General features: G+C 37.6%; 1 protein-coding gene across 1 annotated transcript; it reads left to right on the top strand.

Annotated features, from left to right (window-relative positions):
* Positions 1-845: 845 nt before the first annotated feature.
* als2a (alsin Rho guanine nucleotide exchange factor ALS2 a) lies at positions 846-27,698 on the top strand. The gene is made up of 34 exons (XM_065292836.2): positions 846-943; positions 1,192-1,259; positions 3,019-3,167; positions 6,266-7,612; positions 10,175-10,334; positions 10,680-10,776; positions 10,941-11,018; positions 11,124-11,312; positions 11,406-11,577; positions 13,404-13,593; positions 13,706-13,771; positions 13,845-14,007; positions 14,091-14,222; positions 17,180-17,308; positions 17,412-17,435; positions 19,225-19,295; positions 19,547-19,613; positions 19,724-19,923; positions 20,249-20,314; positions 20,414-20,512; positions 20,622-20,789; positions 21,203-21,314; positions 21,710-21,787; positions 21,877-22,004; positions 22,086-22,250; positions 22,363-22,480; positions 23,404-23,561; positions 23,746-23,862; positions 24,072-24,248; positions 24,354-24,399; positions 24,654-24,715; positions 26,285-26,434; positions 26,629-26,725; positions 26,960-27,698. Exons 2-34 carry the CDS (start codon positions 1,237-1,239, stop codon positions 26,993-26,995), a joined length of 5,034 nt encoding a protein of 1,677 aa, XP_065148908.2. The 5' UTR covers positions 846-943; positions 1,192-1,236; the 3' UTR covers positions 26,996-27,698.
* The last annotated feature ends 11 nt before the right edge of the window (positions 27,699-27,709 follow it).

The raw sequence follows: 27,709 nt of genomic DNA on the forward strand, positions 1-27,709 counted from the left end.
TTGTAGGAAGATTAACTGTCATTTGATTGACATTTGGAGGGCTGTTTAAAAACAAACAAAAAATATCCCTCCATATTAACAAGTGTCCCTGTTTTAATGAACATTAGAGGTTTTCAGAAATGAAAATTAATTAATATGTAAAAAGCACCTGCTGCCACCATCACTGTAGATAAGTTTATTGTAGGCTACTCCACATTTACTATAACATTTTTAAAGGACAGAAATGAGAGAAAAAATTGAATTTTATTATGTTTTGTTAAGTTTTATGTTATGTTATGTTACGATGATATATTGTTCTGATGAACACGAAGGAAGATATTTTGAGAAATGTTTGTAACCAAACCATTTGTGGACCCCATTTACTTCCATACTATTCTTTTTCCTACAATGGGAGTGAATGGGGTCCACAAACGGTTTAGTTACAAACATTTCTCAAAATATCTTCCTTCGTGTTCATCAGAACAAAGAAATTTATACAGGTTTGTAACAACATGAGGATAATTAAATGATGACAGAATTTTCATTTTTGGGTGAACTTTCACGTGTGGCTTGGCAATCATTCTTCTAGGTAGGACTACATTGCTTGACGAAATAATAATATTTTTATCAATATAATACATTTTTGTGACAGTTTTATTTTATGAAACCTTGCCAGATACAACGTATGAAATCATTTAATATTATAATATTATTTTATTTTATTAAAAAAATTACTGTGATTTACAGTAAATTTGGTTGTCTGTTCATACATTTACCTTACTGTAACACCAAAACTAAGCTAGACTCCTACGCGTTCCGTAATTCAGTACAGTAGTCTATTTTTGGACTTCTGCGCTTTCCATAGCCCCTACAACAAACTTCAGAGAGTTGCGCAGAGTCAGGCGATTCGACTGCTGTCAACTTTCAAAACATTTACGGAAATCGAGAACGCACAGCAACTTCTGTAAGTCAAAGCAGAATTACATACATTACCGGATAACAACGTTTAGTAATTATCCTACCTGAATAAACTAACTCAGTCGACCTAAATTACTTTCAGTTTTCTCCGTTGGGCGGTGTTCAGTAGTGACAGAGTTGATTTCTATTAAACAAGCTCGTGCCGAGCGTGGGCATTTGAGTAAAGATTGGCTCGTGACTGGTTGCGTGACAGTGCGGGAGGTTAAATCGGTTTGATAATTTAATTTCTTGCAGATGCCAGAGCGACTGTCACGCCGTCAGTGTAACATGGATTAAATCATGCTGATGGAGCAACAGAGCAGGTGTGTTCTCGTTCACTTTAAGTTACATGTATACATGTTCATCGTTTCATTCATTTCGAAAGTTTTCATTGTTTACTCATTGATGCTGATGCAAATGAAAAGTTGCTGTTAACGTACAAACCTCAGGCTATTCAAGATGTTAATGACATTATTTCTTCAGGAGATCCGTATACGAAGATTTTTATAGTCCTTGTTTATTAACAAAATAAGTCATCTCCTCACGTGCCTCCTCATCTCTTTGACACTATTACAAAGCAAAATTATAATCGTTAATACATAGCAGAAGTTTTTATAAATGTAATTTACAAATAAAAGAGCATTTAGGAAATTGTATCAGTCATCAAGTATGATGATTTCAGCTAAAAATCCTTTTAACCGTTCTACTAAAGGAAAATGTGACCTTAGTTCTAACTTTGATAGCTTAAAGGAATATTCCATTTTCTTAAAAGAAAAATCCAGATAATTTACTCACCACAATGTCATCCAAAATGTTGATGTCTTTCTTTGTTCAGTCGAGATGAAATTATGTTTTTTGAGGAAAACATTGCAGGATTTTTCTCATTTTAATGGACTTTAATAGACACCAACAATTAACACTTAATTCAACACTTAACATTTTTTTTCAACGGAGTTTCAAAGGACTAAAAACGATCCCAAACGAGGCAAAAGGGTCTTATCTAGCAAAACGATTGTCATTTTTGACAAGAAAAATAACAAATATACACTTTTAAAGCACAACTTTTCGTTTAGGTCCGGTCCAGCGCGACCTAACGTAAATGCGTAATGACGTAGGGAGGTCACGTGTTACAAATATTAAACTCACGTTTGCTGACTATTTTAAACAATAAACTGACACAAAGACATTAATTAGTATCAGTTGACATACAACAACGTAGGAACGGTCCTCTTTCACCACATTTGTAAACACTGGGGCGGAGTTTCGCGGTCGTCCTCTGTGACCTCTTGACGTGATGACGTATTGCGTCGGGTCACGCTTGCGCATGACGACCGGATTTAAACGAGAAGTTGTGCTTTAAAAGTGGATATTTGTTATTTTTATTGTCAAAAATGAAAATCGTTTTGCTAGATAAGACCCTTATGCCTCGTTTGGGATCGTTTAGAGTCCTTTGAAACTCCGTTGAAAAAAAATGTTAAGTGTTGAGTTAAGTGTTAAAGGAACAGTATGTAGGATTGTGGCCAAAACTGGTATTGCAATCACAAAACTTGTGGCTAAAACTGGTACTGCAATCACACAGCTGGTGGCCAATACACAAAATGACAACATAAACATCAGTTGAGGGCTGCAACTCCACTTTTTAAATTTCAATATCCTGGCCAGATCACTGTTGTCAGTGATATAAGTATTTGAAATGAAAATGATTTCTTAATGTCTAGTGACATATCAGGGCCATTTTATGATTCATTGATATAAATTTCTTACATACTGTTCCTTTAAGTGGTGGTGTCCATTAAAGTCCATTAAAATGAGAAAAATCCTGCAATGTTTTCCTCAAAAAACATAATTTCTTCTCGACTGATCAAAGAAAGACATCAACATTTTGGATGACATGGTGGTGAGTAAATTATCTGGATTTTTCTTTTAAGAAAATGGAATATTCCTTTAAGGGTGTGTAAATTAACAAGAAATTTTAATTTTGACTTGAACTAATCTTTTAACTGTCCAGCACTCAAAGTGAATTATGTTTTTTATCCACTGAATACTTTACAAAATGACAGCATATTTATGTTTCCCTTGCAGCTCTGAAGAAGAGCAGAGCTCTAAAGAGAAAGGTGTGGTCTATAGATGGCAGGGTTATTCCTGCAGTGTTACTCCTGAGAGATTGGGTCTGTCCAGACCAGTGCTTCATGCTGCGCTTGGGACATTGCATGGACTTCTACTGACAGAAGGTGGGCGTTGTTTTTAAATCAGTGTTTACTCTGATCTGTTGGCATAGGGTTATGAGCTTAAGATTTTTTAAGGTAAACAGAGCAGAGCTTTAAAGTCTGACATGCCTTAAAAGCTGCAGCTTTGTTTGATGTGTTAATGTATTTTCCACTGAAACAGGAAGTTAGGGTGGGACATAAACTAGTGTTTAGTTTATCCTTTGGCAGAGGTAAGACACTGAAATGCATGATTTATACTTCGGCGTCAGACCTACGGTAGCTACGTTGTAGGCTGTACATTAGGGTGACCATACGTGCCATTTTTCCAGGACGTGTCCTGGCCAGGATTTCGGGTGTGCGTTTTCCGGAAATCGTATTTGTTGACCACATACGTCATTGAGGTTCTCACATTTCAGTTAAAACATATATATTAATTGTAGTTTCATTCTTACCTTGAAATTGAACTGTTGCTTTTATAAAATAGAACCTGAAATAATAAACCTTGATGACGTATCAAACCCGGAAGACAGACCATTGCACGTATGGTCACCCTACCGTGCGTAGAATTGCATAGCATGATGCGTACCTCTCCAAAAATGTACCAACGCATCAATTCTACGTGCAAACTATGTGACTAGTCTGCTAGAACCCCTTTCTCAGGTTATACAATTCTGCATTAGCATTTCCGCCTGCGTTGGTAAAAGCGAAAATGTTAAGGAGTGATATTTAGGGGTGTGATGGATTGCAGTTGATTCGTCATCCGTACTAATCACGACCTACGATTCACCTTGCAGGAATTTTGCGGATTAATTCGCAAACTTAAAGGTCACGTTCTTCCTGATCCCATTTTTTAAAGTTCAGTTAGTGTGTAATGTTGCTGTTAGAGCATAAATAAAACCTGCTAAATGATAAAGCTCAAAGTTTACTGCCGGGCGATATATTTTCTTTAACGGAATTCTCCTTTCAAAGCCTACAGCAAACGGCCGGTTTGGATAACAGCCCTCTACTTCCCGATTAAATGACTAAATTTAGTGGTGGATGACTAAATTTGACGCAGCATAAATCAGCATTTAAAAAAAAAATACTTTATATCTTCTAAATGTGAAATTTGTCAGTGTTTTGGAGCCCACTAGTTTTTAGATATCCTTTGGCTTACATATTTATACTACTGTATGCTCACCAAACACAAGACCTTTTTTCAATTTAACCTTTTCCTTTGCAACATCCCTTATCTTAATGAATGTTCCTGTAGCTGGTAAAGCATTGTTTAAGTCGAGTATTATCCTTGTTGTATTAAATGAGTTAAAGGAACAGTATGTAAGAAATGTATATCAATGAATCAAAAATGGCCCTGATATGTCACTAGCATATCGAGAAATCATTTTCATTTCAAATACTTGTAGCACTGTCAACAGTGGTCTGGCCGGGATATTGTCATTTAAAAAGTGGAGTTGCAGCCCTCAACTGATGTTTATGTTGTCATTTTGTGTATTGGCCATCAGTTGTGTGATTGCAGTACCAGTTCTAGCCACAATTTTTGTGATTGCAAAACCAGTTTTGGCCACAATCCTACATACTGTTCCTTTAAAGGTCACCTATTATTCAATTCACGTTTTTACATTTCCTTTGATGTGTACTGTAGGTGTGTATTAGTATATATTAACGATACGCAAAAGGTACATACCCCAAAGTAAACAATGACACGAGTTATTGTCTCCATCGTAAATCTTTTTTTTTTGGACTACAACAAACACACGGATATGCAGCAGTTTACTTCCTGGGATTGGTGAAGTAGGCAAGACCGACATTATCATAATTCCTCCCGCTTCAGATTCAGCCTGTAAGTTAACTCCTGATTGCATTGCATTGTGAGCGAATCTTTCAAACATGGTAATGAGCGTCACATTTCCGTCTGATGTAAGAGGTATTCAGGCCAATCACAACGTACAGATTAGCTGGCCAATCAGGGACACAGGGCTTTTCAAATCAATGAGTTTTGTACCAAATCAGTGCGTTTCAGGAAAAATGTACGGTATGTGGAAAATAATGTGTTTTTAACCATAAACCACGCAAACACATTGTATTATAACAAATACACAAAAGAATTGTTTTAAGCAATGAAAAGGTGCACTTTAAGTTATATGAACATACCGTTTATTATACTTGAAAGTTTTTAAAAAACGGTGGTGTTTTCCTTTATGTTTTACTATTACCTTAAAGGAACAATATGTAAGAAATTTATATCAATTAATCATTAAATAGCCCTGATATGTCACTAGACATTAAGAAATCATTTTCATTTCAAATACTTATATCACTCACAACAGTGGTCCGGCCAGGATATTGTCATTTAAAAAGTGGAGTTGCAGCCCTCAACTGATGTTTATGTTGTCGTTTGGTATATTGGCCACCAGCTGTGTGATTGCAGTACCAGTTTTAGCCACACGTTTTGTGATTGCAATACCAGTTTTGGCCACAATCCTACATACTGTTCCTTTAACTTAGATGAATTAATACAGACCTATCTTTTTTCAATGCGTGCACTTTTAATCTTTGTACAGAGCGTTGTGAATGTGTTAGCATTTAGCCTATCCCAATTCATTCCTTAGGATCCAAACATGGATGAATTTAGAAGCCACCAAACACTTGTTTTCCCTGTTACATGAGTAGTTACACAAGTAATTATGGTGTCACAAAATAAAACTTTTGTTTAGAGCCATAGGAATGAATGGGGCTTGGCTAAATGCTAACACATTCAAGAAGCGCTGTACAAAGATTTAAAGTGCATGCATTGAAAAAAGATAGGTATTAATTCATCTAAGTTGAGGTAAGAACAAAGTAAAATATTGAAAAACAGCGATGTTTTCCATTAAGGATTAAATAAAATGCTATGCAGTTCAGATACACAAAGATACCCTAACCTTCAATCAGCATAAGAAACTCAACAGTGGCGATGATCAGAAAAAACTTCAAGCTGCAATGCACGCTGGTTACCACCATTGTACTATTTATACCACTGACCTGATTTGTATTAGAATTGTGGAGATGTTTCAGTGTGTTTTAAATAGTACATCAAGCTGTTGTAAAAAGGTTGTTTAAAAGGTACATTTGTTCTCTCTTAGATGGACACGTTTACAGTTTCGGTGAACAGCCATGGAAACAAGACAGTTTTCAGGCTGTCAGCCCAGTTTTAGAGAGCTCCCTAAGTGGTCAGCATGTGATATCTGTGTCGGCGGGTAGCTACCACTCTTCTGCTGTAACTGAAGATGGCCTTGTTTACATGTGGGGGGCAAACTCGCACGGCCAGTGTGGCATCTCTGGAACAGACCAGATACCCAGTCCCACTCCTGTTAATGTGGTGGATGAAGAGTCCCATCCTCCGCAACTGGTCCGAATCCTAAATGTGTCTTGCGGAGCGCAGCACACACTGGCCCTGTCTGGGAAACATGAGGTCTGGGCCTGGGGTAGTGGCTGTCAGCTGGGACTGGTCACTAATGTTTTCCCTGTATTGAAACCCCAGAAGGTGGAACATCTAGTGGGAAGATACGTAGTTCAGATAGCTTGTGGGGGCTTTCACAGCCTTGCTTTGGTTCAGCTTCTCCCACCCCCAGAGGCCTGTCAGCAATCCCAGGATAGATGTGGGCATTGCAAACAGAGCCTTTATTCTATGACTGACAAGGATGACCACGTTATTATTTCGGATGATCATTACTGTCCCCTTGGGGTGGAACTGGCCGATTCTAAACAAAGTTCTCCAGCCCAGACGCCTCAACCAAAACACTCCACGTCTGATTTCCAAGAATCCCCGTTGACATCCGAGAACGTTTATGGAGGCCAGGGATCTTCAGATGATGGATCTCAGGAAAACCAAGAGAATCAACCAAGTCCTGTCTCTGCACCCGAGGCCGGGCATAAACCTCTGCGCCGAGCAAAAAGCAAAAATGCTCCGTACCCAGATGAACAAGCTCTTAAAGACTACCTCAAAAGAATTTTAGACCAGACTCTCGCTGAGAAGGCCGACACTGCTTCAGTTGGAGGTTCCCATCCTCCAAGCCGTCAGACGTCACTCACGTGCCCTTACATATCTGACTTAATAAATGAAGAGAGTACAATGTTACCTTCTTTACCAACACTGAGTACTGATGGTGTTACACCTGCTGCAAGACAACTCAGTGCATCAAATTCTATTACAGACCAAAAGCATTCTCATTTCTTACCGGTGGGAGATTTTGTTTCTGATGATTCTTCACAGCACTCTAGTGTTGATGAAGGTGTTTGCATCAGTGACCTGGTGATTACCAATGGATGTTTATTTGAGTCCTGCGAGGAGGGCAGAGATACTGCTGGAATAGACACCGGTCTGACTGACACTCTCCAAAGCAAGAAGAGTGCCAGTCTGAATGACATCTTGTTAGAGGACACCGGTGCACATGATCGCAGAGGATCTTTACCCAGCACTCTCACTACAGGTAACCTTATAACTTGAATGTTAAAGGTGCACTCAATAATTTATTTGTAATACATCATAAGAAATTAATTGAAATAATGATTAGGTTGTTTTCTCCAGCTAGGGAGTAGGTTGCTATCTAGCAGCTAAAATATGAAGAATTTGGTTCCAAAACACAATAAATCCATTTTTACTAATTTTGGTAAAAATGTAAGTTGCTCGCCTTTCTTCCCAGCCAGAGAAAACCACCACAGGTTTATCAATTCCATCAAAATTACAATTTTGTTTTTTGTTTGTTTGTTGATCATGAAGTACAAAGTAGATGAGGAAAACTAAGATTGCGTGTGTATTCAAAACGCCGCCATTATTGTTTACAATGGATGGAATGGTGCGCTGTGATTTGTTGAGCGGATTTATTGCATTCTGCAGAGAAGGAGGACTGGCGTGTATTGCGTTTTGGGAAAAAGGAAGAAAAGATGACATAGCAATATTGGATTTTGTGTAAAATTAAGAATTTCCTCTTTAATACTGACCTGATACATTACTGATTTTAGGGCTTTTATCAGGTTTTTGGAACTAAACTCATATATTTAAGATCAGATGACCAGCTTGGTAACCCCTCTGTTATGCAACAGGGCTGTTAAATGCTTCATCCTCATTGGTTGAAAAACATTTTACGGGTATGCATTTTATTTCAGTAAACACACAGCTATGAAGTAGGTCCAGGTCTGACAGCCGCATTACAGTTCCATATCACTACGCCAAGTTTTACAAGTTTACACGTACATTAATATAAATTAATTTGTATATTTATGAGTGAGTCGGAGTAGATAGCAAATATAGTCATCTTATTTGCTGCCGAAGTTTAAGCAGTCTGTGCAGGGTGCAGATTGAGCACACACACTTAACTCGTAGTATTTTCTCATTCGAGGTTACGCGCCCACTTCACGTTGCTGTGCACATGGTCACAAATGCTTAACATTTCTACACGTATTTAAGCACTGCAGTTTTTAAATCAAGTGGTTTTAAGCCGTTGAAACACAAACTCAAGGGCTAGGCTTAAGATAAGGACAACTGAAACTCAGCTCGACACTACAAAAAAAATAATTGACAACAACAATACTTAAAGATGCAATATGTATAATCCGCGTCGCTAGAGGGCGCCAGATCAAATCAATAACAATGACGTAGATTAATGACGCTCTTAAGCAGCGTAGACTGATGGGATTTGTTGTCTTTAACTCAAAAGCTGATGGCCATTAATCAGATGGGAACAAGAAATCATGTTACACATGAGGTAAAGTAATCAAGTTTTATAAATGTTGTGTTTGATGACATCGTTTTTTTTTTTCATTATGTAAGGTTTCATGTAATGTTCAAAACGCAATTGTTTGTGATAGATGTTACAGTATTAGTCCAATACGATGGTTTGTTAACACAGCATAGAATTAAGTGTTCAGTGGAAACAAACTTACCATAAAAAAGCAAGTGGCCCGACAGACGCTATTACTTCTGCATTTGTCCACGACACTGTTGTCATGTGTTTTTTACGTCAGTAAAGGCGGTAACAAAGGGTAACGTAGATATTAACGTCATTTACAGGCGACTGCACTGCCCCGTGTCACTTTTTAGGGCAGCAATTTTCTCATAATTTACAAGTAGTTGAAAACATTATAGATATTGTTAGTAATCAGATGGACAAAATATATAACACCGGACTAGTGGTTTTTGGATATTTTATTGCAAATATCTTACAAATTGTACCTTTAATGATCACAATCATTAACCTAATATGTTTGATGGGTGTGACAGTGTCAAACTTATACCTTCTAGTAAGTAGAAAGGTGCTTTGCATGCCCCTCCCACACCCCCCAAAAAAGGGCTGCTGCTTGATGCCGTGTTGGTAGTAAACAATATTTTGGAGGTGGTTAAAAAGGTAGTAAAAGGTAGTAAATTCATCTCTATGATCCCTGCATATACCCTGACAGACATCGCTCTGATGGTTATTTTGAGATATTTGACAGGCCAGGTACTGTATGCGTTTATTTAAATATAATGCATACCCGTGGAACATTTCTCAACCAATCAAAATAAAGCATTTAACAGCCCTGTGGTATAAAAGTGAAATAACTGATGACGGGCCGTTGAAGTATTCGAAAATAATGCACACTCCGCTTCGCGTTTTGGCCAGATTACCTTCTCGGGTGTGCGTTATTTTTCGAAAAATTCAACTGCCATTATCAGTTATTCCTTACTTATTAAAAGTTTTCACTTGTGGAATAAATTAAACTTGGCTATTTCTTATACATCATACTCTATTTACAATCGTATATTTACGATCCTTGCTTTATTTTCTTTGGCATCCATGCCAGGTTTCAGTATTAAGACCACCATTATTTTGACCAGCACAACATAAACAAAAAAGTGTTCACCTTTACTGTAAATTACTGCAAATGGCTAAATTGTTTTGATCTGTGGTTTAGACAGAGTAAAGGGTTTCTAGAAAAAATAAGGTCTACTTATTTGGTTATGTTTAAAAAGAATAACGTATTTAATGCTCTGTCATTTACTTAATTAATTTTAGCGTCACCCTCTGACAGTCATCGGATCAGCTGTACAAGGGCTGTGGTGGACACCGTTACAACTCCAGAATATCAAAATCTTCTTCCCTCCCTCTACACTGAAGTGTGGAGTTGGGGAAGAGGCCAGGAAGGGCAGCTAGGTCACGGAGACTATTTACCCAGGTACAATAGAGCCCTTATGGACACAAGGGAGTGGTTTCCTGGACAGGGCTTATGTTAAGTCCAAGACTAAAATGCTTGTTTGAGCTGTCTTAATTTTAAAACACTTTGTACTGACATCTCCTACCATATCACTGCCATTGTTTTGTCTCAAGATGCTCACCAGTATTGTTTTTATATAAAGTTAGTTAAAACGACTTAAATGTCCTAATATAACTAAAGCCTAGTACTGGATTAATCTAAACCCTGTCTGGGAAACCGCTTCAAGGTCTTTCATTTATGTTTAACCGTTGCCGCCCTTGAGCGCAGTGCACGAATTTAAACATCTGTGGTGTTTTCACCCTACAGGTTACAGCCTCTGTGCATCAAGAGTTTAAGTAAAAAGGAAGTTGTGAAGATCACTGCTGGAGCAAATCACTCTCTGGCTCTGACAGCACAATGTCAGGTACTGAGTGCTGCTATTGAACTGCAGCTGTGACGGCAAAAATCTTTAGTAAAGAGTTTATAGCTTAAGTGCCGAACAAGAGAGAGCATTTTTATTCAAAGCACACTTTGATGAAAGTATATTTTGATAAGAAATGATATATACGTTCTCCCACCCTGTCACAGGTTTATTCCTGGGGAAGTGACAAATTTGGACAGCTTGGTCATATGAACGCTCCCTGCACTGTTCCTAATCTAACTAAGGTAAACTTTATTAGGCTGTACAATCCATTTTACTGTTAACCTTGTTTGGAGAACAAATTGATTCCCGTTCCAAATCAGTAAGTGTACCCATCTATATGATGGTAGGTTTCTGAGGGCATCCGTGTGTGGGATGTGGCGGCAGGGCAGACGCACACTTTGCTTTTGGCTGATGGAGATTGTTGTCAACCCATACTCTACTACAGCGGAGAGCAGCTGATGGAGAACACTGAGAGCTATCATTCTCTCTCTGGGATATACACCCAGACTCCCACCCTTCTGCCTTTCTGCATGAATGTTCGTATCGATTAGTTAAAGTTATATTGCTATACAAGAATATCCAAGTGAATATCTAAAGCTTACTCTAATTTGTCTGTGAACTTTATTAAGGTTGGCTATATAAGCAGTGTGTTCGGTGGAGGTATGAATTGTATGGCTTTGGCCGATCAGAACGCAATGGGTTTCATAGCTACAATCCATGAACTTGCTTCAGCAGAGAGGAAGTTCTACTGCACTCTCAGCAAAGTGAAGAGCCAAATATTGGGTCCTGTACTGGGACGGGGTATGTAACAGACTTTTTTATTTTTCCCAAAGTTATTTCATTATAAAGCCCTATTGGGACGGTGATTGTTTCTCATGCGGATGTCTGTAAAAATATATTTGCATGCGCTGCATGTGTGGTTAATTACACAATCATTTATATAAGCTGGAAACTTGATTATAAGTGTATGGAATAGCCTACTGTTGTGTAACTGAATACACACACACAAAAAAAAAAAATATATATATATAATTGTATTTAGCACTTGTTGCTGCTGATAATAGCCTTTTTAAACGTTTTCATGATTTTCTTCTCTTTATTTACATCAGCTCCCACTCGCTGTAGCTGCGTGCTGAAGTGAAACTAAAGGGTTTATAAACACAAACTGAAGCAGATGTTGTAGAACGTCTGGCGAACGATGATAGATAGCGCAAAGATTGTAAAAACAAAGATTGATTGTTTCCCACTATTAATTACATTATCTTAAAGGAGTGTAACTACTGAAGCATGAAAATAATGCACATAAATAATGTGATCAAGAGCGCTCAACAATTATAAATAATCAACAGGCACGTGAAACCTAGCTAGCAGTTTGCTCAAACAACAAAATCACCAGCTAACTTACTTTAAATTTGCAAAAACTATAGACTAACACAATAACAGGCTTAAATAAACCCAAAACATAAGTTCTCATGGACACGCGTTTTATCAACTGGACCAGTTTCATTTAGGCCGTGTAGCGCGCGGTTTGAAGCGCATCCGTGCTATTCTCTGAGATGCACTTGACAGCCTTTTGTGCAGCGAATTAGTTTTTTTTTTTGGACAACCTAGTTAAGGAGGTAGGGTTTCCCAGCTTAGGCGGGCCACCTGAACTGCTAAGTGCTGCAGGAAACCTGGAACTCCGAGATCTGGATTCAGAAGTCAAATTAAATTACCACACGACCATGGTGTTTGTCAAAAAAAATAAGGTAATTCGTTAGAGAATTTTACATGATGTTTTATTAACAAAGTTCGAGAGGAGCACATTTAAATAATCTGCCAAACTATCTCGTAATTACGACCAGCTGTCAACAATCGGCAATCAGGTGTCCACCTGATCGGCATGAGTGGAAGCCTATATAAACATGCAGCTAACTCTCCCACGTCCTTCGACAGTTCTTAGCATCCCTCCACCACCCCGTCTCCTCACACTTACTTGGTTACTTCCTAACCTGAATACGAGAGGGGGGGGGGGGTGTTCTGGGTTTGGGCCTAATACAGACCCCGGAGCCCTCCCTTTGTTGAGGAGTGCTCCGGGCTCGGGCCAAATGCCGAGCTCAGAGCCCTCTCCTCGGACAGCACGCCAAATACGCATATCATGAATTCTATCTGACTTATTTGTAAGTGTGAACTCTTGAAATAGGTGGTCGGAAAAAAAGACTGACATTCTTAACTACCCCCTGTCAATGATGAAAATAACTTACATCACCTTGAGAAACAATTACTGTCAGAATAGGGCTTAAAGGCGAGGTGCATGATTTTTGAACAACACTTTGGAAAAGGGAGTCGAGCCGAGTACCAAAACACACTTTTAACTAATCAGCAGTAAGGGGTGTGTCTACTAACCGACATCGCTGCCTGGGTTGCGTATGTGTGGGGCGGGTCTATCAAAAGAAGGTCTAGATTCTATTGGGGTACGGGTGTGTTTGTTTAGGTGATTTCAAATGTCAACATTGGCTTTCAGAGATCATGCACCCCACCTTTAAGAAATGAACAGCTCAACGTGAGATAATTTACTTTATTTTGACATGTTATTACTATGTGAGAAAGTGCTGAACATGAATTGTATCTCTTCTTTCGTCCTGTAGCTAGTCTGGGCTTGTGTCTCGGCTCGTCCTCTATGTTGCTGTTTCAGGAGGTGGCCGGTAGCTTCAGCAAACTATGCCACCTGACAGGACAACACTCCACATCTCTCACAAACTTCCTTCAGCGAGGCAAAGCAATAAAAACGCTGGCCTTGATCAAGAACACAGACATTTTTATAGACACCTATAAAGAGCAAGTACTGTTCATACTTGATGGCAAATGCACAAAGGATGGTTAGAGATCTAGCAACTAATGGATCTTTAGTCTCCATTTTATTAGCACTAATAATGCTCTTTATTCTCAGGTACAGTGATCCATTAGGAAACTTTCTTGTTATGGGAGGATTCCAGTTATTGCTGAAACCGTTACAGTAAGTTAAGTGTTATAGTAAGAGTTATAGTTGTAATGGCTTTTTCATTATATGTGATTGTTCTTTTTTTTAGAGAATGTTTTGGGAAGAAACTAGAGTTGATACAGACACTGGTGGAGTCCAAGGAGAAAAACCTCTCGCCATGCGATCTGTTAGTGACCTTGTTTTGCATGCCCTTGCAGCATCTGCATGGCTATAACGGACTACTGCTGAAACTGGCTAACTGCTTTGATGTGGTAAAATGATCATCCATTTTTCCTTATGCTCTTTAGTGGAAAGAAAGTGGCAAGCAGATGTATAACATTATTTTGTTATTTAGAACACTGAAGAATACCAATGGATTCAAGATGTATGCTCCAAATATGAAGATTTAGCACGTCTTCTCAGCAAACAGAGAAAAGAGGCAGAGAGCACGTTTAATTTCTGGAAAAACTTGAGGGGAAAGAATCTGGTATGTGGCCAAATACTGTATGACCTCATGTTTCAATCAAATACAGTATGTGAAAATGTCACACATACAGTACTGTGTAAAAGTCTTAGGCCATCACCACCAGACTTGTTGTTTTACAAGTTTACGGGCTCTATCTTACACCCGGCGCAAGTGTCTTTTGCTAGTTTCCACCCTGCGCAATTATTATTTTCACGTTTAGCGCCACGTTGTTTAAACAGCAAATGCATTTGCGCCCCCTTTTGCGCCCATGGGCGTTCTGGTCTGAAAACGAGGTGTGTTCAGGTGCATTTTTGGCGCGTTGCTATTTTGAGGCAACTAAAATAGACTACGCCATTGACAAACAAAAACCTGGTCTGAAGTCTAAAGTCAATGGCGCAATATGTTTTTTGTTATTTAAAGAGCGGATTAGTAATATGCGCCTATACAGGACGACGACGCGGGTTTGCTTATCACATACATGAATGCACAGCAGCACAAAAACGCTTTTAAATATAAAAGATTAAAGGATTGAATGTAAAAGATTATTATCGAGTCCCTTGGACATAAATGATGACTAATTATGAGACGTTAAGGCACAAAGAGCTGCTTCACCTGCAGCCTGGTAAGTAAATAAATGCTTTGCTTTAAACAGATGCATCTGTTTTTAAATGTTTTTTTTTTAAATGCTACCTCACGGATTTATTGTATATGACGACTCTGTACCTGTGGATATGATGAGGTGAGAAACATTTTTAAGTAATGCTTAAAAAAAACTGACGCTGTCCAAGTGCTGAATAGTGCGGAGAGCCGCTTGTAAATTCTTTATCTCCTGTTTGTTACAAATAAAATATTTTTAGAGTACAAACCTTTTCTTACATCCTTGTAAATTATTTTATGATTATATTGGATAGCCATACATTTAAAGCAATTAAAAGCCTGCTTTTTTACTTCCATGACTAAAAGAAAACTGGGGATCTTCTTCCTCCGCTTAGTTTTTCAGTTTACAAAGTCTGTCATCTAAATAGGGATTAGACATAGCGCCAGCGCAACTAGCTTTTAAAGGGGATGAGAGCTGAGACTCTCATTAGTTTAATGCACGTTACGCCTAAAACACACCCATTACTCATTAAAAAAGGACCAGCACAAACCATTTTTCCCGTCATTAAATTAGCAAAAGTGGATTCGGACACGCTCTTTTAGACGTTGTGCTGTGCGCTTTAGACAATACACTTAGATCGTTAAAAAAGGCCCTTAATGTCCATCCATATTTATTTTTTAATCTTTTTTATTAAGATACAAACAGAAAATACAGGAAATATGTACAAAAAAGTACAAAATTAAATTTTCAGGACTAAATGTCTTTTTTAGGCATCGTCTGTGTTTAGTGTGACCTCTCTTGGCACTAAACACATCTTGAGCGTTTTTGAGCAGAATGAAGTAAAAAGACTAATTTATTTAAAATTAGAAATTAGGATTTAATTTTATTTAGGTTTAAGAGACCCTGCTGTTTTCTGCTATTGCTCAAGTGGAAGGGGAGTTTACCCTAAAAGCTTGACACATCAGTTTACATTTTTATACAGTTTTTAATATTATATACACATTTCCTGTATTTTCTGGATGTATTCTATTAAAGAGAGTGAGAAATAATTATATATGATCACTATAACATTGCAAAAACAACAAATCTAATTCTGGCATGGTGGCCTAAGACTTTTTCACAGTACTGTTATTACAAGATGTATACTTGCATGTAAATGCTGGTAAGGTAACAGGTCTGTTTTGCTGCAGTTAAGTGGAAAATTACGTTTCTGTGTACCAGCCACTTTTCTTTATCAGTACCAGTATCATTTTGGGTGTTTGTGTCATTAAAAACACATAAGGCCCTATCATACACCCAGCGCAAAGCGCGATGCAAGTGTTTTTTTACTAGTTTCAGCCTGTGCAGTTATAATTTTCACGTTCAGCGCAACGTTGTTTAAATAGCAAACGCATTTGCTCCCATGTCTGCACCCATGGGCGTGCTGGTCTGAAAACGAGGTGTGTTCAGGTGCATTGTTGGTGCGTTGCTCTTTTGAGACAACTAAATAATGCAATATTTTTTGTTATTTAAAGAGCGTGTTAGTTAAATGCACCTATAAACGGGATGACAATGCACATACACAATTATTTTTAAATATGAAAAAATTTAAAAGGATTAAAATGAAAAAGATTATTATTGTCTCCTGAATATAAATGAAGATGGATTACAGGACTTTTGGAGGCTGCTTCACCTGTAACCTGGTTAGCAGATTTTTTGCTTTTAAAAAGTGCAAATATTGCTTTTACTTTGAAATGTTTTTAAAATGCTACCCCACAGATTTATTATATATGAGAAATTTGTACCTCTGGATATGTTGAACCAATATTAATATTTTTTCAAAACATTAACAGCGCTGCAGCTTCATCTTCATGTTATTGTTTAGAAGGTCGTTGTGGCTGGTCATTGTCATATTTCGGTAGCGTTATGGACTGTTATATGATAGGAGCTTGACGAGTCATGAAAGGATACGTAATGATCCAGAACACCCAATAAGGGAGTGAATGTGTCCACTCAAGCCTTCGTATAAGGTTTAGATCCATCTATACTGCAGTGCAACTGTCTGGATGACAGGTGTAACCATAGCAAAAGCGATGCTTTAAATCGAAAATGCATTCATGTAAATAAAGCCTAAATATTAATTTTGTGTTTCTTCACTCTATAATCTGCACAGTACTGTATTTACTTCCACTGCACATTGTGGTGAAGTTTATCTAGTTGCTATTTCCCTAAATGTACTTAAATGCTCTGCATGCTGCAAGACAAACAGTGACAGATAATACCACAGAGGTTTCAGATGTCTTTCCTCTGTTTTTGTGGGTGTAAGTCTGTGGGTGTGGTAGGTGTACATGTGGTACATCTGTGTGTCGGTATTTCCCTTACATGCTCTTCTCTTTTTCAGGAGTCCCTGCGTAAGCCATATCGTCGTCTGGTTTGTGAGAGTAGCAACAAAGGTCTGATGCTACAGAACGCTGGAAGATTCTCTGCAAGCTGGTTTATCCTCTTCAGCGATGTGCTGGTTCACGCACAGGTTAATAAAGTTTCCAACCATTAAATATTGCTGCTCTTTTGTTTAATTTCTGTCATTTTTTTTTGTGTATTCACATTATTTTTATTGTTTGTCATTTATTTAGGGTACTATTCCATCAAAGAAGTTTGTGAGTATTGTGCGTTTTAATTAAAATCACAGTGTAGTCAGGGCATGAGAAATTTAACTTATTTTTGAACGTGACTGTAAAGCCCCAAACGTCTATGTAGATGACAGAAAACGATCAGATTTCAAGCTAAGCCGATGCCTTCTCTTTCCTTCATGATCACATCAGCTGCTGCCATCTTTTATTGCTTTGTTCCTCTGATTAAATCGTCTAATCTTTATGCTTCAGTCCTCATGCTGCCAAACTCTGCAGTGATCTTACATCTTCTGCCATGCAATCAGAGCTACACAGCACCTTATTCTGCTGAAGAAACATCTATGCATTATTGTATGTTTGATGTTATGTTATCCATCTAGCATTTTTCAGTGTATTGTTCATGCTTAGCGAAGACACACACACTACTATACCATTTCATATACAATATATCATTCAAATGTTTAGAAACACTTGACCAAAATGTTACTTATAATCTAAAAAGGTATATAATAATAATTTGTTTAATTAGAAAACTACATTTTATTTCATTTTTTTAATGGATGACTTGGACCAAGTAAAGAAAAATCAGCTAATTAAATTTTATTAAAATAAATTTAATGGATGACTTGGACCAAGTAAAGAAAAATCAGCCAAGTAAATTTTATTAAAACATTTTTAATCGATGACTTGGACCAAGTAAAGAAAAATCAGCCAATTAAAGTCTAAAATAGATGGGAACTCGTTCAATACTCTCTATGAGTAATACCTTAAGATGCTTCTTGATAAAATGCCAATACAAAAAAAGATGCTAAAATATAGCATAGTGGACATAATTCCTACACTTTAAAAACAAGTGGTGCTAAATAGCACTAAAAGTGGTTCTTGGGATCGTAATCATAGAGGAACAATTTTTTGTGCTATATAGCACTGATGAATACCTGTGAAGAACCATACAGGGGTCATATAGCATCACTATAGCAACACATATGGTTCTACAGAGTTACTTCATCGGTGCTAAATGGCACCTAAAATGGTTCCTCTATGATTACGAGGCAAGAACCACTTTTAGTGCTATTTAGCACCACTTGTTTTAAGAGTACAGGTACTGTTGTGTTATTCTGTAGTTTTTATGAGTTTACTATTATTTTAAAATGTGGAATAAAATATAAATAAAGATTTTTGGACGGTTTCCCAGACAGGGTTTAGATTAATCCAGGACTAGGGCTTAGTTACAGTATACTAGGAAATGTAGGTAGTTTTTACAAAAAAACCTTACAAAAAACATTACTGGTCTGCATCTTGAGACCAAACAATGACACTGATATATGTTAAGATATATCAGTAAAGGGGTTTTAGAATTAAGGCAACTAAAACAGGAATTTTAGTCTGGGACTAGGATAAGCCCTGTATGGGAAATGTTTCTAAGCATTTGAATGTTACTGTATATCATATACAGTATTTGGTTGTCATATGTCTCATTGCATGTCCTGTCAGCCACAGCGTATCATGGCATGCCATATACTGTATATCACCTTGTTTTTCCACAGGCCATTTCAACTTTTGACAATGGATTAACAACATGATAATTGACATCATCAAAAACTAGGAGATATGCACGAGTTTTTGAATGTTTGAGCTGACCAGATCAAATATATATGATGTATAGTACGAGTTGTATTCATTGTTGAGAAAATGAACCTGAAGTAGCAAAACAGGCTAGACGAAGGCTTTCGTTGCATTCAGTATATAAGTAAATATACTGTAAGTGATTGGTTTGTTAACGGTACATAACTACATAAACTCATGTGTTTTGCAGTTCTCGTCTCATTATATTTATCCGCTGGCTACACTTTGGGTGGAGCCCATCTCATCTGAAAATGAGAGCCTGTAAGTTACTCCTTTAAAAATTAAAATATAATCATTATAATCTGTATTGTATTCGAGAAAAACACTAGAACCTGAGTTGTTGCATGCAGATATTTGTATATTTTAGTCTACATTAATCACAAATATTAAGTCATCACGAATGTTCCTGTTTTTGCTGATAAATTGTAGGAGAATTTCAAGATTTTGTCTATTCAGAGAAATGTTTTCTGCTTAAGTGCCATTTCACCTACAGTATATTTAATCATTTGTAGACTTGGTCTCAAGTTGACCACTCCTGAAGAAAGCTTTGTTGTTCTGGCATCATCTCCTTTGGAAAAGGTAACGCACCATCTTTTTTTCGCATTGGTGATCTGACGCTGCTACCTAATATTCTAGCTTAGTTGGGTTTTTGGTTCTGGTTTGTTCATTTGTCTGGTTCTATTTCTTAGGGAAAGTGGCTGAGAGCCATTAACCAGGCCATAGATGATGCGCTCGCCGTGGGACTGAATGGAAAGTCTCGAGTATCAAGAGGCAGCCAGAAAGGTGAACCTCCTGTGTCGCGTACTGCTACTTACAGTTTCACCAAAGAGGGACGACTAAAAGATGCCTCTTATGATGGGCGCTGGTTATCAGGCAAACCTCATGGAAAGTAAGTCTGTGTATATTGAATGCTGTGTTTACTGGTATAGACACTCTATGCAATATAAAGTTGCCTTGTCCAGAAGCTCTTAACCCATTTATCCCGGACAGAGGTTTTCAAACTTTTTTGTTAGCCACACCCCTTCACCTAAATTATTTACTTGAAGAAGATTTTAAGTAAATATTTAAATAATTGAATAGCAAATTTGCATGTTTAAAATATAAGTAACCTTTGTTACCTTTGAATGTGATTGAACATGATTCATTGCTTTTACATGTAAAAATTGAATTATCTGTGGGTCACATGCGTCTTTTTTTATCTTCAACTTCAATAGAGGAATTCTGAAGTGGCCGGATGGGACAGTCTACTGTGGCACATTTAAGAACGGGCTGGAGGATGGGTCAGTATACACACACACTGTGTATAATAGACAAATTGATCGAAAATATATTTTTACTTATGTCTACAGTACTTGGCATTTCCTCCTCTCTGTCTTTAGATTTGGAGATTATATGATGCCAAACAAGACCTTCAACACGTTTGAGCGTTACCAGGGTCAATGGAAGGAGGGGAAAATGAATGGCTTTGGCACATACTGGTAATAATCATATGATTGTGTGTAACTTCACATCTTTCGACCATTTATTTATATATTGCTTCAAAGTACTAGCGCTAGAGTTGCATCTTGACCGTAGTTGACTCCACAGGTATGCTTCAGGTGAGGTGTACGAGGGCTCATTTAAAGAAAACATGCGTCATGGTCACGGCATGTTACGCAGCGGGAAGATGGCCGCTCCTTCCTCCAGTAGTGTGTTTGTAGGCCAGTGGGTTCAAGGGAAAAGGACAGGTTATGGAGTTTTCGATGACTTTAGCAGGTATGCAAATTTTAGGTATAGACTATGTACAGGATAATGTACTTTCTAAAAAATAAACCTTGATCAGGAATTGTGTCACTCCAAAAGGGATTTAATTTACAGTAATGATCTGCTGTCTGTACGTTACATGGCTTTTTACATGGCCGCTTGCCATCTAGATATACATTACATTTTATCATTATGTAGAAAATTGCTTACTTGGTTCAATATTGTTCATTATATAAACATATTTGACTGCAGAATCCTGCGATTGATCATTCAGAATCAAATATTTTAGAGAGTTTTGTACACAAACTAAACTAACCATTGATAGTATTTCACAGTGTATCTAAAAAACAAATTGTGTAAAACCTGGAATGATATTATTGTTTCAATGCAAGATGTTTATTAATTTCTCTTTTATATGTCTCCAGGGGAGAGAAATACATGGGAATATGGCTTGATGACCAACGTCAGGGAGATGGGATTGTTATTACTCAGTTTGGATTGTATTATGAAGGATGCTTTTCTAATAACAAGATGATGGTATGTTGGGCTCACTTCCTGTGAGCAAATTTAAGAGTGATAAACATTATATTTCTTCACTTAAAGGCGGGGTGCACGATTTTTGAAAAACGCTTTGAAAAGGGAAAAGACTGAGTACCAAAACACACTTGTAGGCAATTGGCAGTAAGGGGCGTGTCTACTAACCGACATCATTGCCTGGGTTGCATATGTGTGGGGCAAGTCTATCAAAACAAGGTCCAGATTCTATTGGGGTAGGGGCTTGTTTGTTTAGGTGATTTGAAATATCAACATTGACTTACAGAGATCGTGCACCCTGCCTTTAATTAAATGTCTGTAAGTTACTTTGTCTGCCTCTTTAGGCACCACTATGCACAATATTTTGTATTATGTGAGTAATTTGCTATCTGATACAGGGCAGTGGGACTCTCCTCTGTGATGATGACACAGTCTTTAAGGGCGAGTTTTCAGATGACTGGACTCTTTGTGGAAAAGTATTGTTTTGGTTCCTGTAATAATTCTGTACATATTTTGGCTTAGGATATGCGCTATATTTATCTTCTATCATTTTATGGATATGAAGGGTGTTCTGTCTATGCCAAACGGTGACTCTTTGGATGGGATCTTTGATGGCCAGTGGGGAACTGGATTGAGAGTGGCGGGAATTTTTTTGAAACCTTTTGAAACGTTGAGGAAAGAAACCAACTCACTGTAAGTGTGTGATAAATAATGTGTTAGTTGAAAAGTTCTCTGTTGTACACAAAATGTATGTTTTACAATCTGTGTGTGCAGTGTTGATAGTTGTCACTCTGTGCCTGCGGAGGAAAAGTGGAAAGCCGTGTTTGAGGAGTGCTGGTGTCGACTGGGTTGTGAATTCCCATGTCAGGGAGAGTACGAGAAAGCCTGGGAAAACATTGCCATCTCCCTGACTGCCAGACGCAGACAACAGAGGGATCGGTATGGGTGCACTCACATGTGAATGCGAATAATGCATAAAGATGTCTTCAGTGACCGTGTGTGTGTGTGTGTGTGTGTGTGTGTGTGTGTGTGTGTGTGTGTGTGTGTGTAGTACAGGGGAACTGAGCCGATCTCAGAATAAGATGCTGGAGAGTCTGGAGGTGATTCCTCAGCATGTGGGTCCTGTTACTGCAGACTCCTACAACAACATCCGCCGCTATCTCTTAAAGGTTAATACCTTTTTTGGCATAGAAAAAAAACATGTTTCACAATAAAAGGAAGTGTACTGAACCTGAAAATTAAATCACTGGTAATGCATTCCATTCTTTGGGACCCACGGCACTGCATGTTAATGTATCTGACACACTGATGTTAGTTTATGAATGTCTCTACTATTGTTTCCATAAGGCTCAGTGGTAAAGCATTGCAATAACAGCGCATACATGTTAATGTAAATGAATAAAGACAATAGATGCATTGTTTAAAGGAAAACATCACCGTTTTTCAATATCTTACTATGTTCTTACCTCAACTTAGAAGAATGAAATATACCTATTTTTTTTAATGCGTGCACTTTTAATCTTTGTACAGCGCGTTGTGAATGTGTTAGCATTTAGCCTAGCCCCATTCATTCCTTAGGATCCAAACAGATCCTAAGTTTGCAGCACTTTGACCTTGGCGCACAGGTGCTGTACAAAGATTAAGTGCTCACATTTAAAAAATATATTGGTATGTATTAATTTGTCTAAGCTGAGGTAAGAGCATAGTAAAATATCGAAAAACGGTGGTGTTTTCCTTTAAGACATCGGAAGACTTTTAAATGATTTCTGCTCGTCAATAACAGGCAGCCATTTTCATTAACCTTTTCCTGTTTAAAAATTAGACTTAGTAAATAATAAACTTAGTAGTTGCCTATGTTAATAATGTGCATTGTCACTTTTTTAAATAAATAAAATAAAAATACAGAACAAAGTATAAATTACAGTTATTAAAACAAAAATATAAATAATTTTTTGTGAGATGTGTTAAAGGGTGTTTCTTCTATTCTTGAGAAGAAAATATCACATGGCTTGATTTTGTTATGTAAAGCAAAGACATTCATGCATTTGCAAGTGTGGCTTGTGTGTCTAAATACTTTTTTAATTGCCTTTAGGCCTGTGACACCCTTTTGCATCCACTGGGCTGGCTGCTGGAGACCCTGGTCACTGTGTACAGGATGACATATGTTGGTGTGGGCTCTAGTAGACGACTCTTACAGCAAGCAGTCGAGGAGATCCGCTCTTACTTAACACGCATATTCCAGTTAGTGAGGTAAGTCATCCAGGCCTTTCTCTAAATGCTTGAAGATCAAGTTCTCTAAACCTCAGTCTAGCATTTAAATCAAGCATACAGTACAGTTAATTCAGGGAAGCAGTTTTGTTGTAATAAAACTTTCTGTTCTTCTTTCATTTCACTACCGGCTAAGTTCATTCTCAAGTATTAATGTCTGCCTCAGGTTTTTGTTTCCTGGTCTTCCTGAGGATGGAGGTTTCATTTTGGACACCTCCAGCTCGACAGATGAGTTCACAGACAGCCTTAACAGCAGTACAAACTCAGAAACTCCCCAGCAGGGGTAAGACAGCACCACTGGGGTTGCATTGTTGGTTTTGACGGTGCGGTATATAATATGCATACATTGTCAAATTGTACAGATATCAATATTAAATTGGTAATCAGTTTAAAGATGCTAAAAGTGGGGTTATGTGATTAAAGTTGCATCACTGGTAAGAACTCTCTGTCCTTTAGTGAGTTAATCTGAAGTGTTTGTGTGTTATGCTGTAGTTGGATAGTTAGCAGCTCAAATCTGCTGCTGCCCATACTGCTGCCAAGACTGTATCCTCCTCTCTTCACCCTTTACACACTGGAGAAAGAGAAAGAGGAGGAGGTGTACTGGAGCTGTGTGTTACGACTGAACAAACAGCCTGATCTCGCTCTCCTAGGCTTCCTCGGAGTGCAGCAGTAAGTCACTAAAGTAACAGAGCAACTGTATGTTGTGTAATGATCAATCAATGACCAACTCATGTTAGCCTTAATGGAAAAATAAAACGTCTTTCTGTTTTCTAGACAGTTTTGGCCAGTTTCTATTTCTGAATTGGGAGAGACTAAACAGGTGACAATTTCTCAAATTTAAAAAAAATTATTATTACGTCCACATTGAATCTGCTGATATTGTAATAGATTACTGCAAACATTATAAGCTTGCATTCTTTTTACACATATGTTTTTTTATGTTGGTTTATTTGATTGTAGTTTTATTTATAAATAAGAGTCAGAATGTCTGGAAAAAAGTCTAATAAAAGGGCCTAATAAACTAAAAAGTTGTAAAACATGTTTATTTTAACCATGTTGATATGTAATCTACAGGTTTTGCCGACAACTAAAGATGCTTGCTTTGCCGCAGCTGTTGAAACCTTGCAACAGATCAGGTAAAGAGAATTCCGCATAAAATAGGTGGAAACACTTTGTTACCACACGCATACTGTATGTGACCAGTCACGGAAAGTAGGGACACAAGTCGGATCTGGGGCATTTTGAGTTATTCACAGATTCTGAAAGTGCAGATTCTAAGCTTTAATGATGTGTAACACATGGAAACTGATAAGATTTGGAGAAGTTTGAATATAACTCATTCAAGAAAGAGAAACCGAGAAAATAGAGAAAGAAAAGTTAACACTTTTCGCTGCCGGGAGAGACAGAAGGGCTCATTTACATCTCATTTAGCTAAGCCATACCCCCTGTAAAGCCGTTTTGAGATACAGATGTTCTAGCATCATATGTAGTATTTTGTGACAGAAGTCTGGATGGCAACATGCAAAAAAAAAAACTGGACTTTTTACCTTTGTGTTGATCACAAGTCGAATCCAGTCTGTTTCAGATGTGTGAATCATCCAATGACCCTTTTTGTCCACAAATGCGTATAATCCGAGAAATATAGGTATATTGTCTATTGTTTACATCAGATTTCGCATGAACGTCTGGTAATAGAATATAATATACAATCTGAGGACTATTTACATCGTAACATGTAAGGCTATATGAGATTACACTCTGGTAATTTACGTTCCAGTACACATGAACCCGCCTTTAAAGTTTGTATTTGAAATAGTGAGGTAGTATAATAGATAATCCAAACAGCGCCGTCGAATGTAACCAATCGCTCGCTCGTTCCTCCATCAGCCAATTACTTCATGGAAAATATTGATAGACAAAACATGTAGCCAATTATATAACGAATTCAACGATCTCTGTGTAACTTATACAGTATGTGTTTGACTTCAAGCTGCGCTGCAAGAACTGACAGACAGATGACGTCAAAGTATCGCGAGAGCGAGTCGAAATGAAACTACTTCGTAAGATTTCTTGAAGAGCTCTCAAGGTACTTTCACGTCATCCGACTGCGGCGCCGCATTAAGTCAGTGACGCGGCTGACGTACGACGTCGCAAAATCTGACATAATGATATTAACCGAATGCTCTTGGCAAGTATTATACGTTCTTCAAATACCTTTGCTTCAAAATCGCTTAATCCCGGAGTCAGGCTATTCAGAAATACCGGTTTGTTAGCAGAATCCGTTAAACGCCACAATCCTCGGAAGAATTTCATGAAAAATGGTGCGTGTACGTTGGATTTCAATTGTTGACCTGCAAGAGTTTAAACTCGGTAAAAGGACTTTTACCGTATATATTAGGATATTGACAGAATTATTAAGCAATTTACCTTTATTCTGAAAGCACTGTGAAGAGTGACTGGAAGTGGATCTTTTTAAATATACTTAGAGGGTTTTGCAGCAAAAGACAGTCACTTTAAACATACAATGAAATGGCTAAAGTGAGCATTTGAATTATGGACTAATAATCTTTTCATTGCCATTAAAGTGAAATATTTAACCTGAACACAAGAGCCTGGTCATAAAAATGCTAATTTCAAAGAAAACATGTCAGACAGGTTTCGTATCTGAGCTTTTCATATATTCATGTCTGTCTCTGATTCAACAGCACAGCATTCACTCCCTCTGATAAGTTACAAGTCATTCAGCTGACCTTTGAGGAGGTCACACAGGAAGTGCAGGCTCTGCTCGGTCAAGAGTTTCTGTGGTGCATGGATGATCTCTTTCCACTCTTCCTTTACGTTGTGCTCCGTGCACGGTACTTTATACCAAACATTTATTTCTTGCTTATGCAATGGTTTTACCAGAAGATTAGATTAAAACTTTTCAATTTATACAAGCTTTATTTGTTTAAACTTTGGATTTGTGATATAGAGCTAGTTTCAAGGTTACAGGTGTATTTGCAGTAGCAGAAGCTGTTACATTAAGAAGCTTTCACTTCTGCCTGTGCAGGATCAGAAACCTGGGCTCTGAAGTGAGTCTGATAGAGGACCTGACAGACTGCAGTCTACAGCTGGGACAGCTTGGATTCATGTTGACTACTCTTAAAGTGAGAATAAACTTGATTTATTATAATCACACTATCAGTCTTCTACAATGCTTTTTACAATGCCTGGGAGTGGTGGGAAATGGTCATGAAATACCCTTACTGTATACACCTCAGGACGAAAGACTTAAAATGATTTTGAGTTGTATTTGTCGTATTTTAAAATATTTAGGTAATACATAGTGAAGATCTTTTTTATCATCTTTGTCCCTTTAATCTGTTTCTCTCTGTCTACAGGCCTGTTACAACCAGATTCAGCTTGAGATAACATAAGAGCGGTTGGTTCATGCATTCACAACTTTGTCAACTTGTGCATACAGACTTATGAAGTAGGTGCTATACCAACATGTGCTTATTTACTGTGTTCTCAAGACATTTTACTCAAACCCTCATATGCACTGTGCTACAGATAATAAAATTATTTGTTTCTTTTCTTTTGATACACTTGCTCTTGTTACACAGTGTCAGTTTAATTTAATAGTAGAATTATATATTTGAGAACAATGCTAATTTGAACAATTTCATTAACTGGGTCTTCCTATATTTCATAATGGGTCCTTATAATCAAAATAATTGAAGAAGTCAGGATGTTAAAAACTGTATAGGGGTACATCAATATTAATACTGGTTCTGATAAATATATAATCTGCTTATCTACTGCTACTTAAACTCATGCAAATACTCCAGTTACCCACATCTGATAAGATGTAAAAACATTTATGCCTAAACCTGCGCGCAAATAACCAAGTAAACACACATTTTTTGTATTCCAGTATTAGAAATGTCCTAATACATTTGTCAAAAGACCATAGATTATTTGGTTGTTAAACTGCGGTCCAGACCCCCTTTTGAAATAGTTAGCTACACTATAAAGTAATAACAAAGTGGCTAATTAATTTTTAAATATATCATATATTATTCATTTGATATTCCGTGTAAAAAATGTAATAAAAAATTAAATAAAGAGTTATATAGAGTTTTATATAC

The sequence above is a fragment of the Paramisgurnus dabryanus genome, chromosome 15, assembly GCF_030506205.2.
Source record: "Paramisgurnus dabryanus chromosome 15, PD_genome_1.1, whole genome shotgun sequence".
Lineage (NCBI taxonomy): Eukaryota > Metazoa > Chordata > Actinopteri > Cypriniformes > Cobitidae > Paramisgurnus > Paramisgurnus dabryanus.

Coding starts and splice junctions, on each gene's coding strand:
- als2a (XM_065292836.2), top strand. CDS start 1,237: ATGCTGATGGAGCAACAGAGCAG. Junction 22,481..23,403: donor TCCGCCGCTATCTCTTAAAG/GTTAATACCTTT, acceptor AATTGCCTTTAG/GCCTGTGACACCCTTTTGCA. Junction 23,863..24,071: donor TCAGAAACTCCCCAGCAGGG/GTAAGACAGCAC, acceptor GTTATGCTGTAG/TTGGATAGTTAGCAGCTCAA.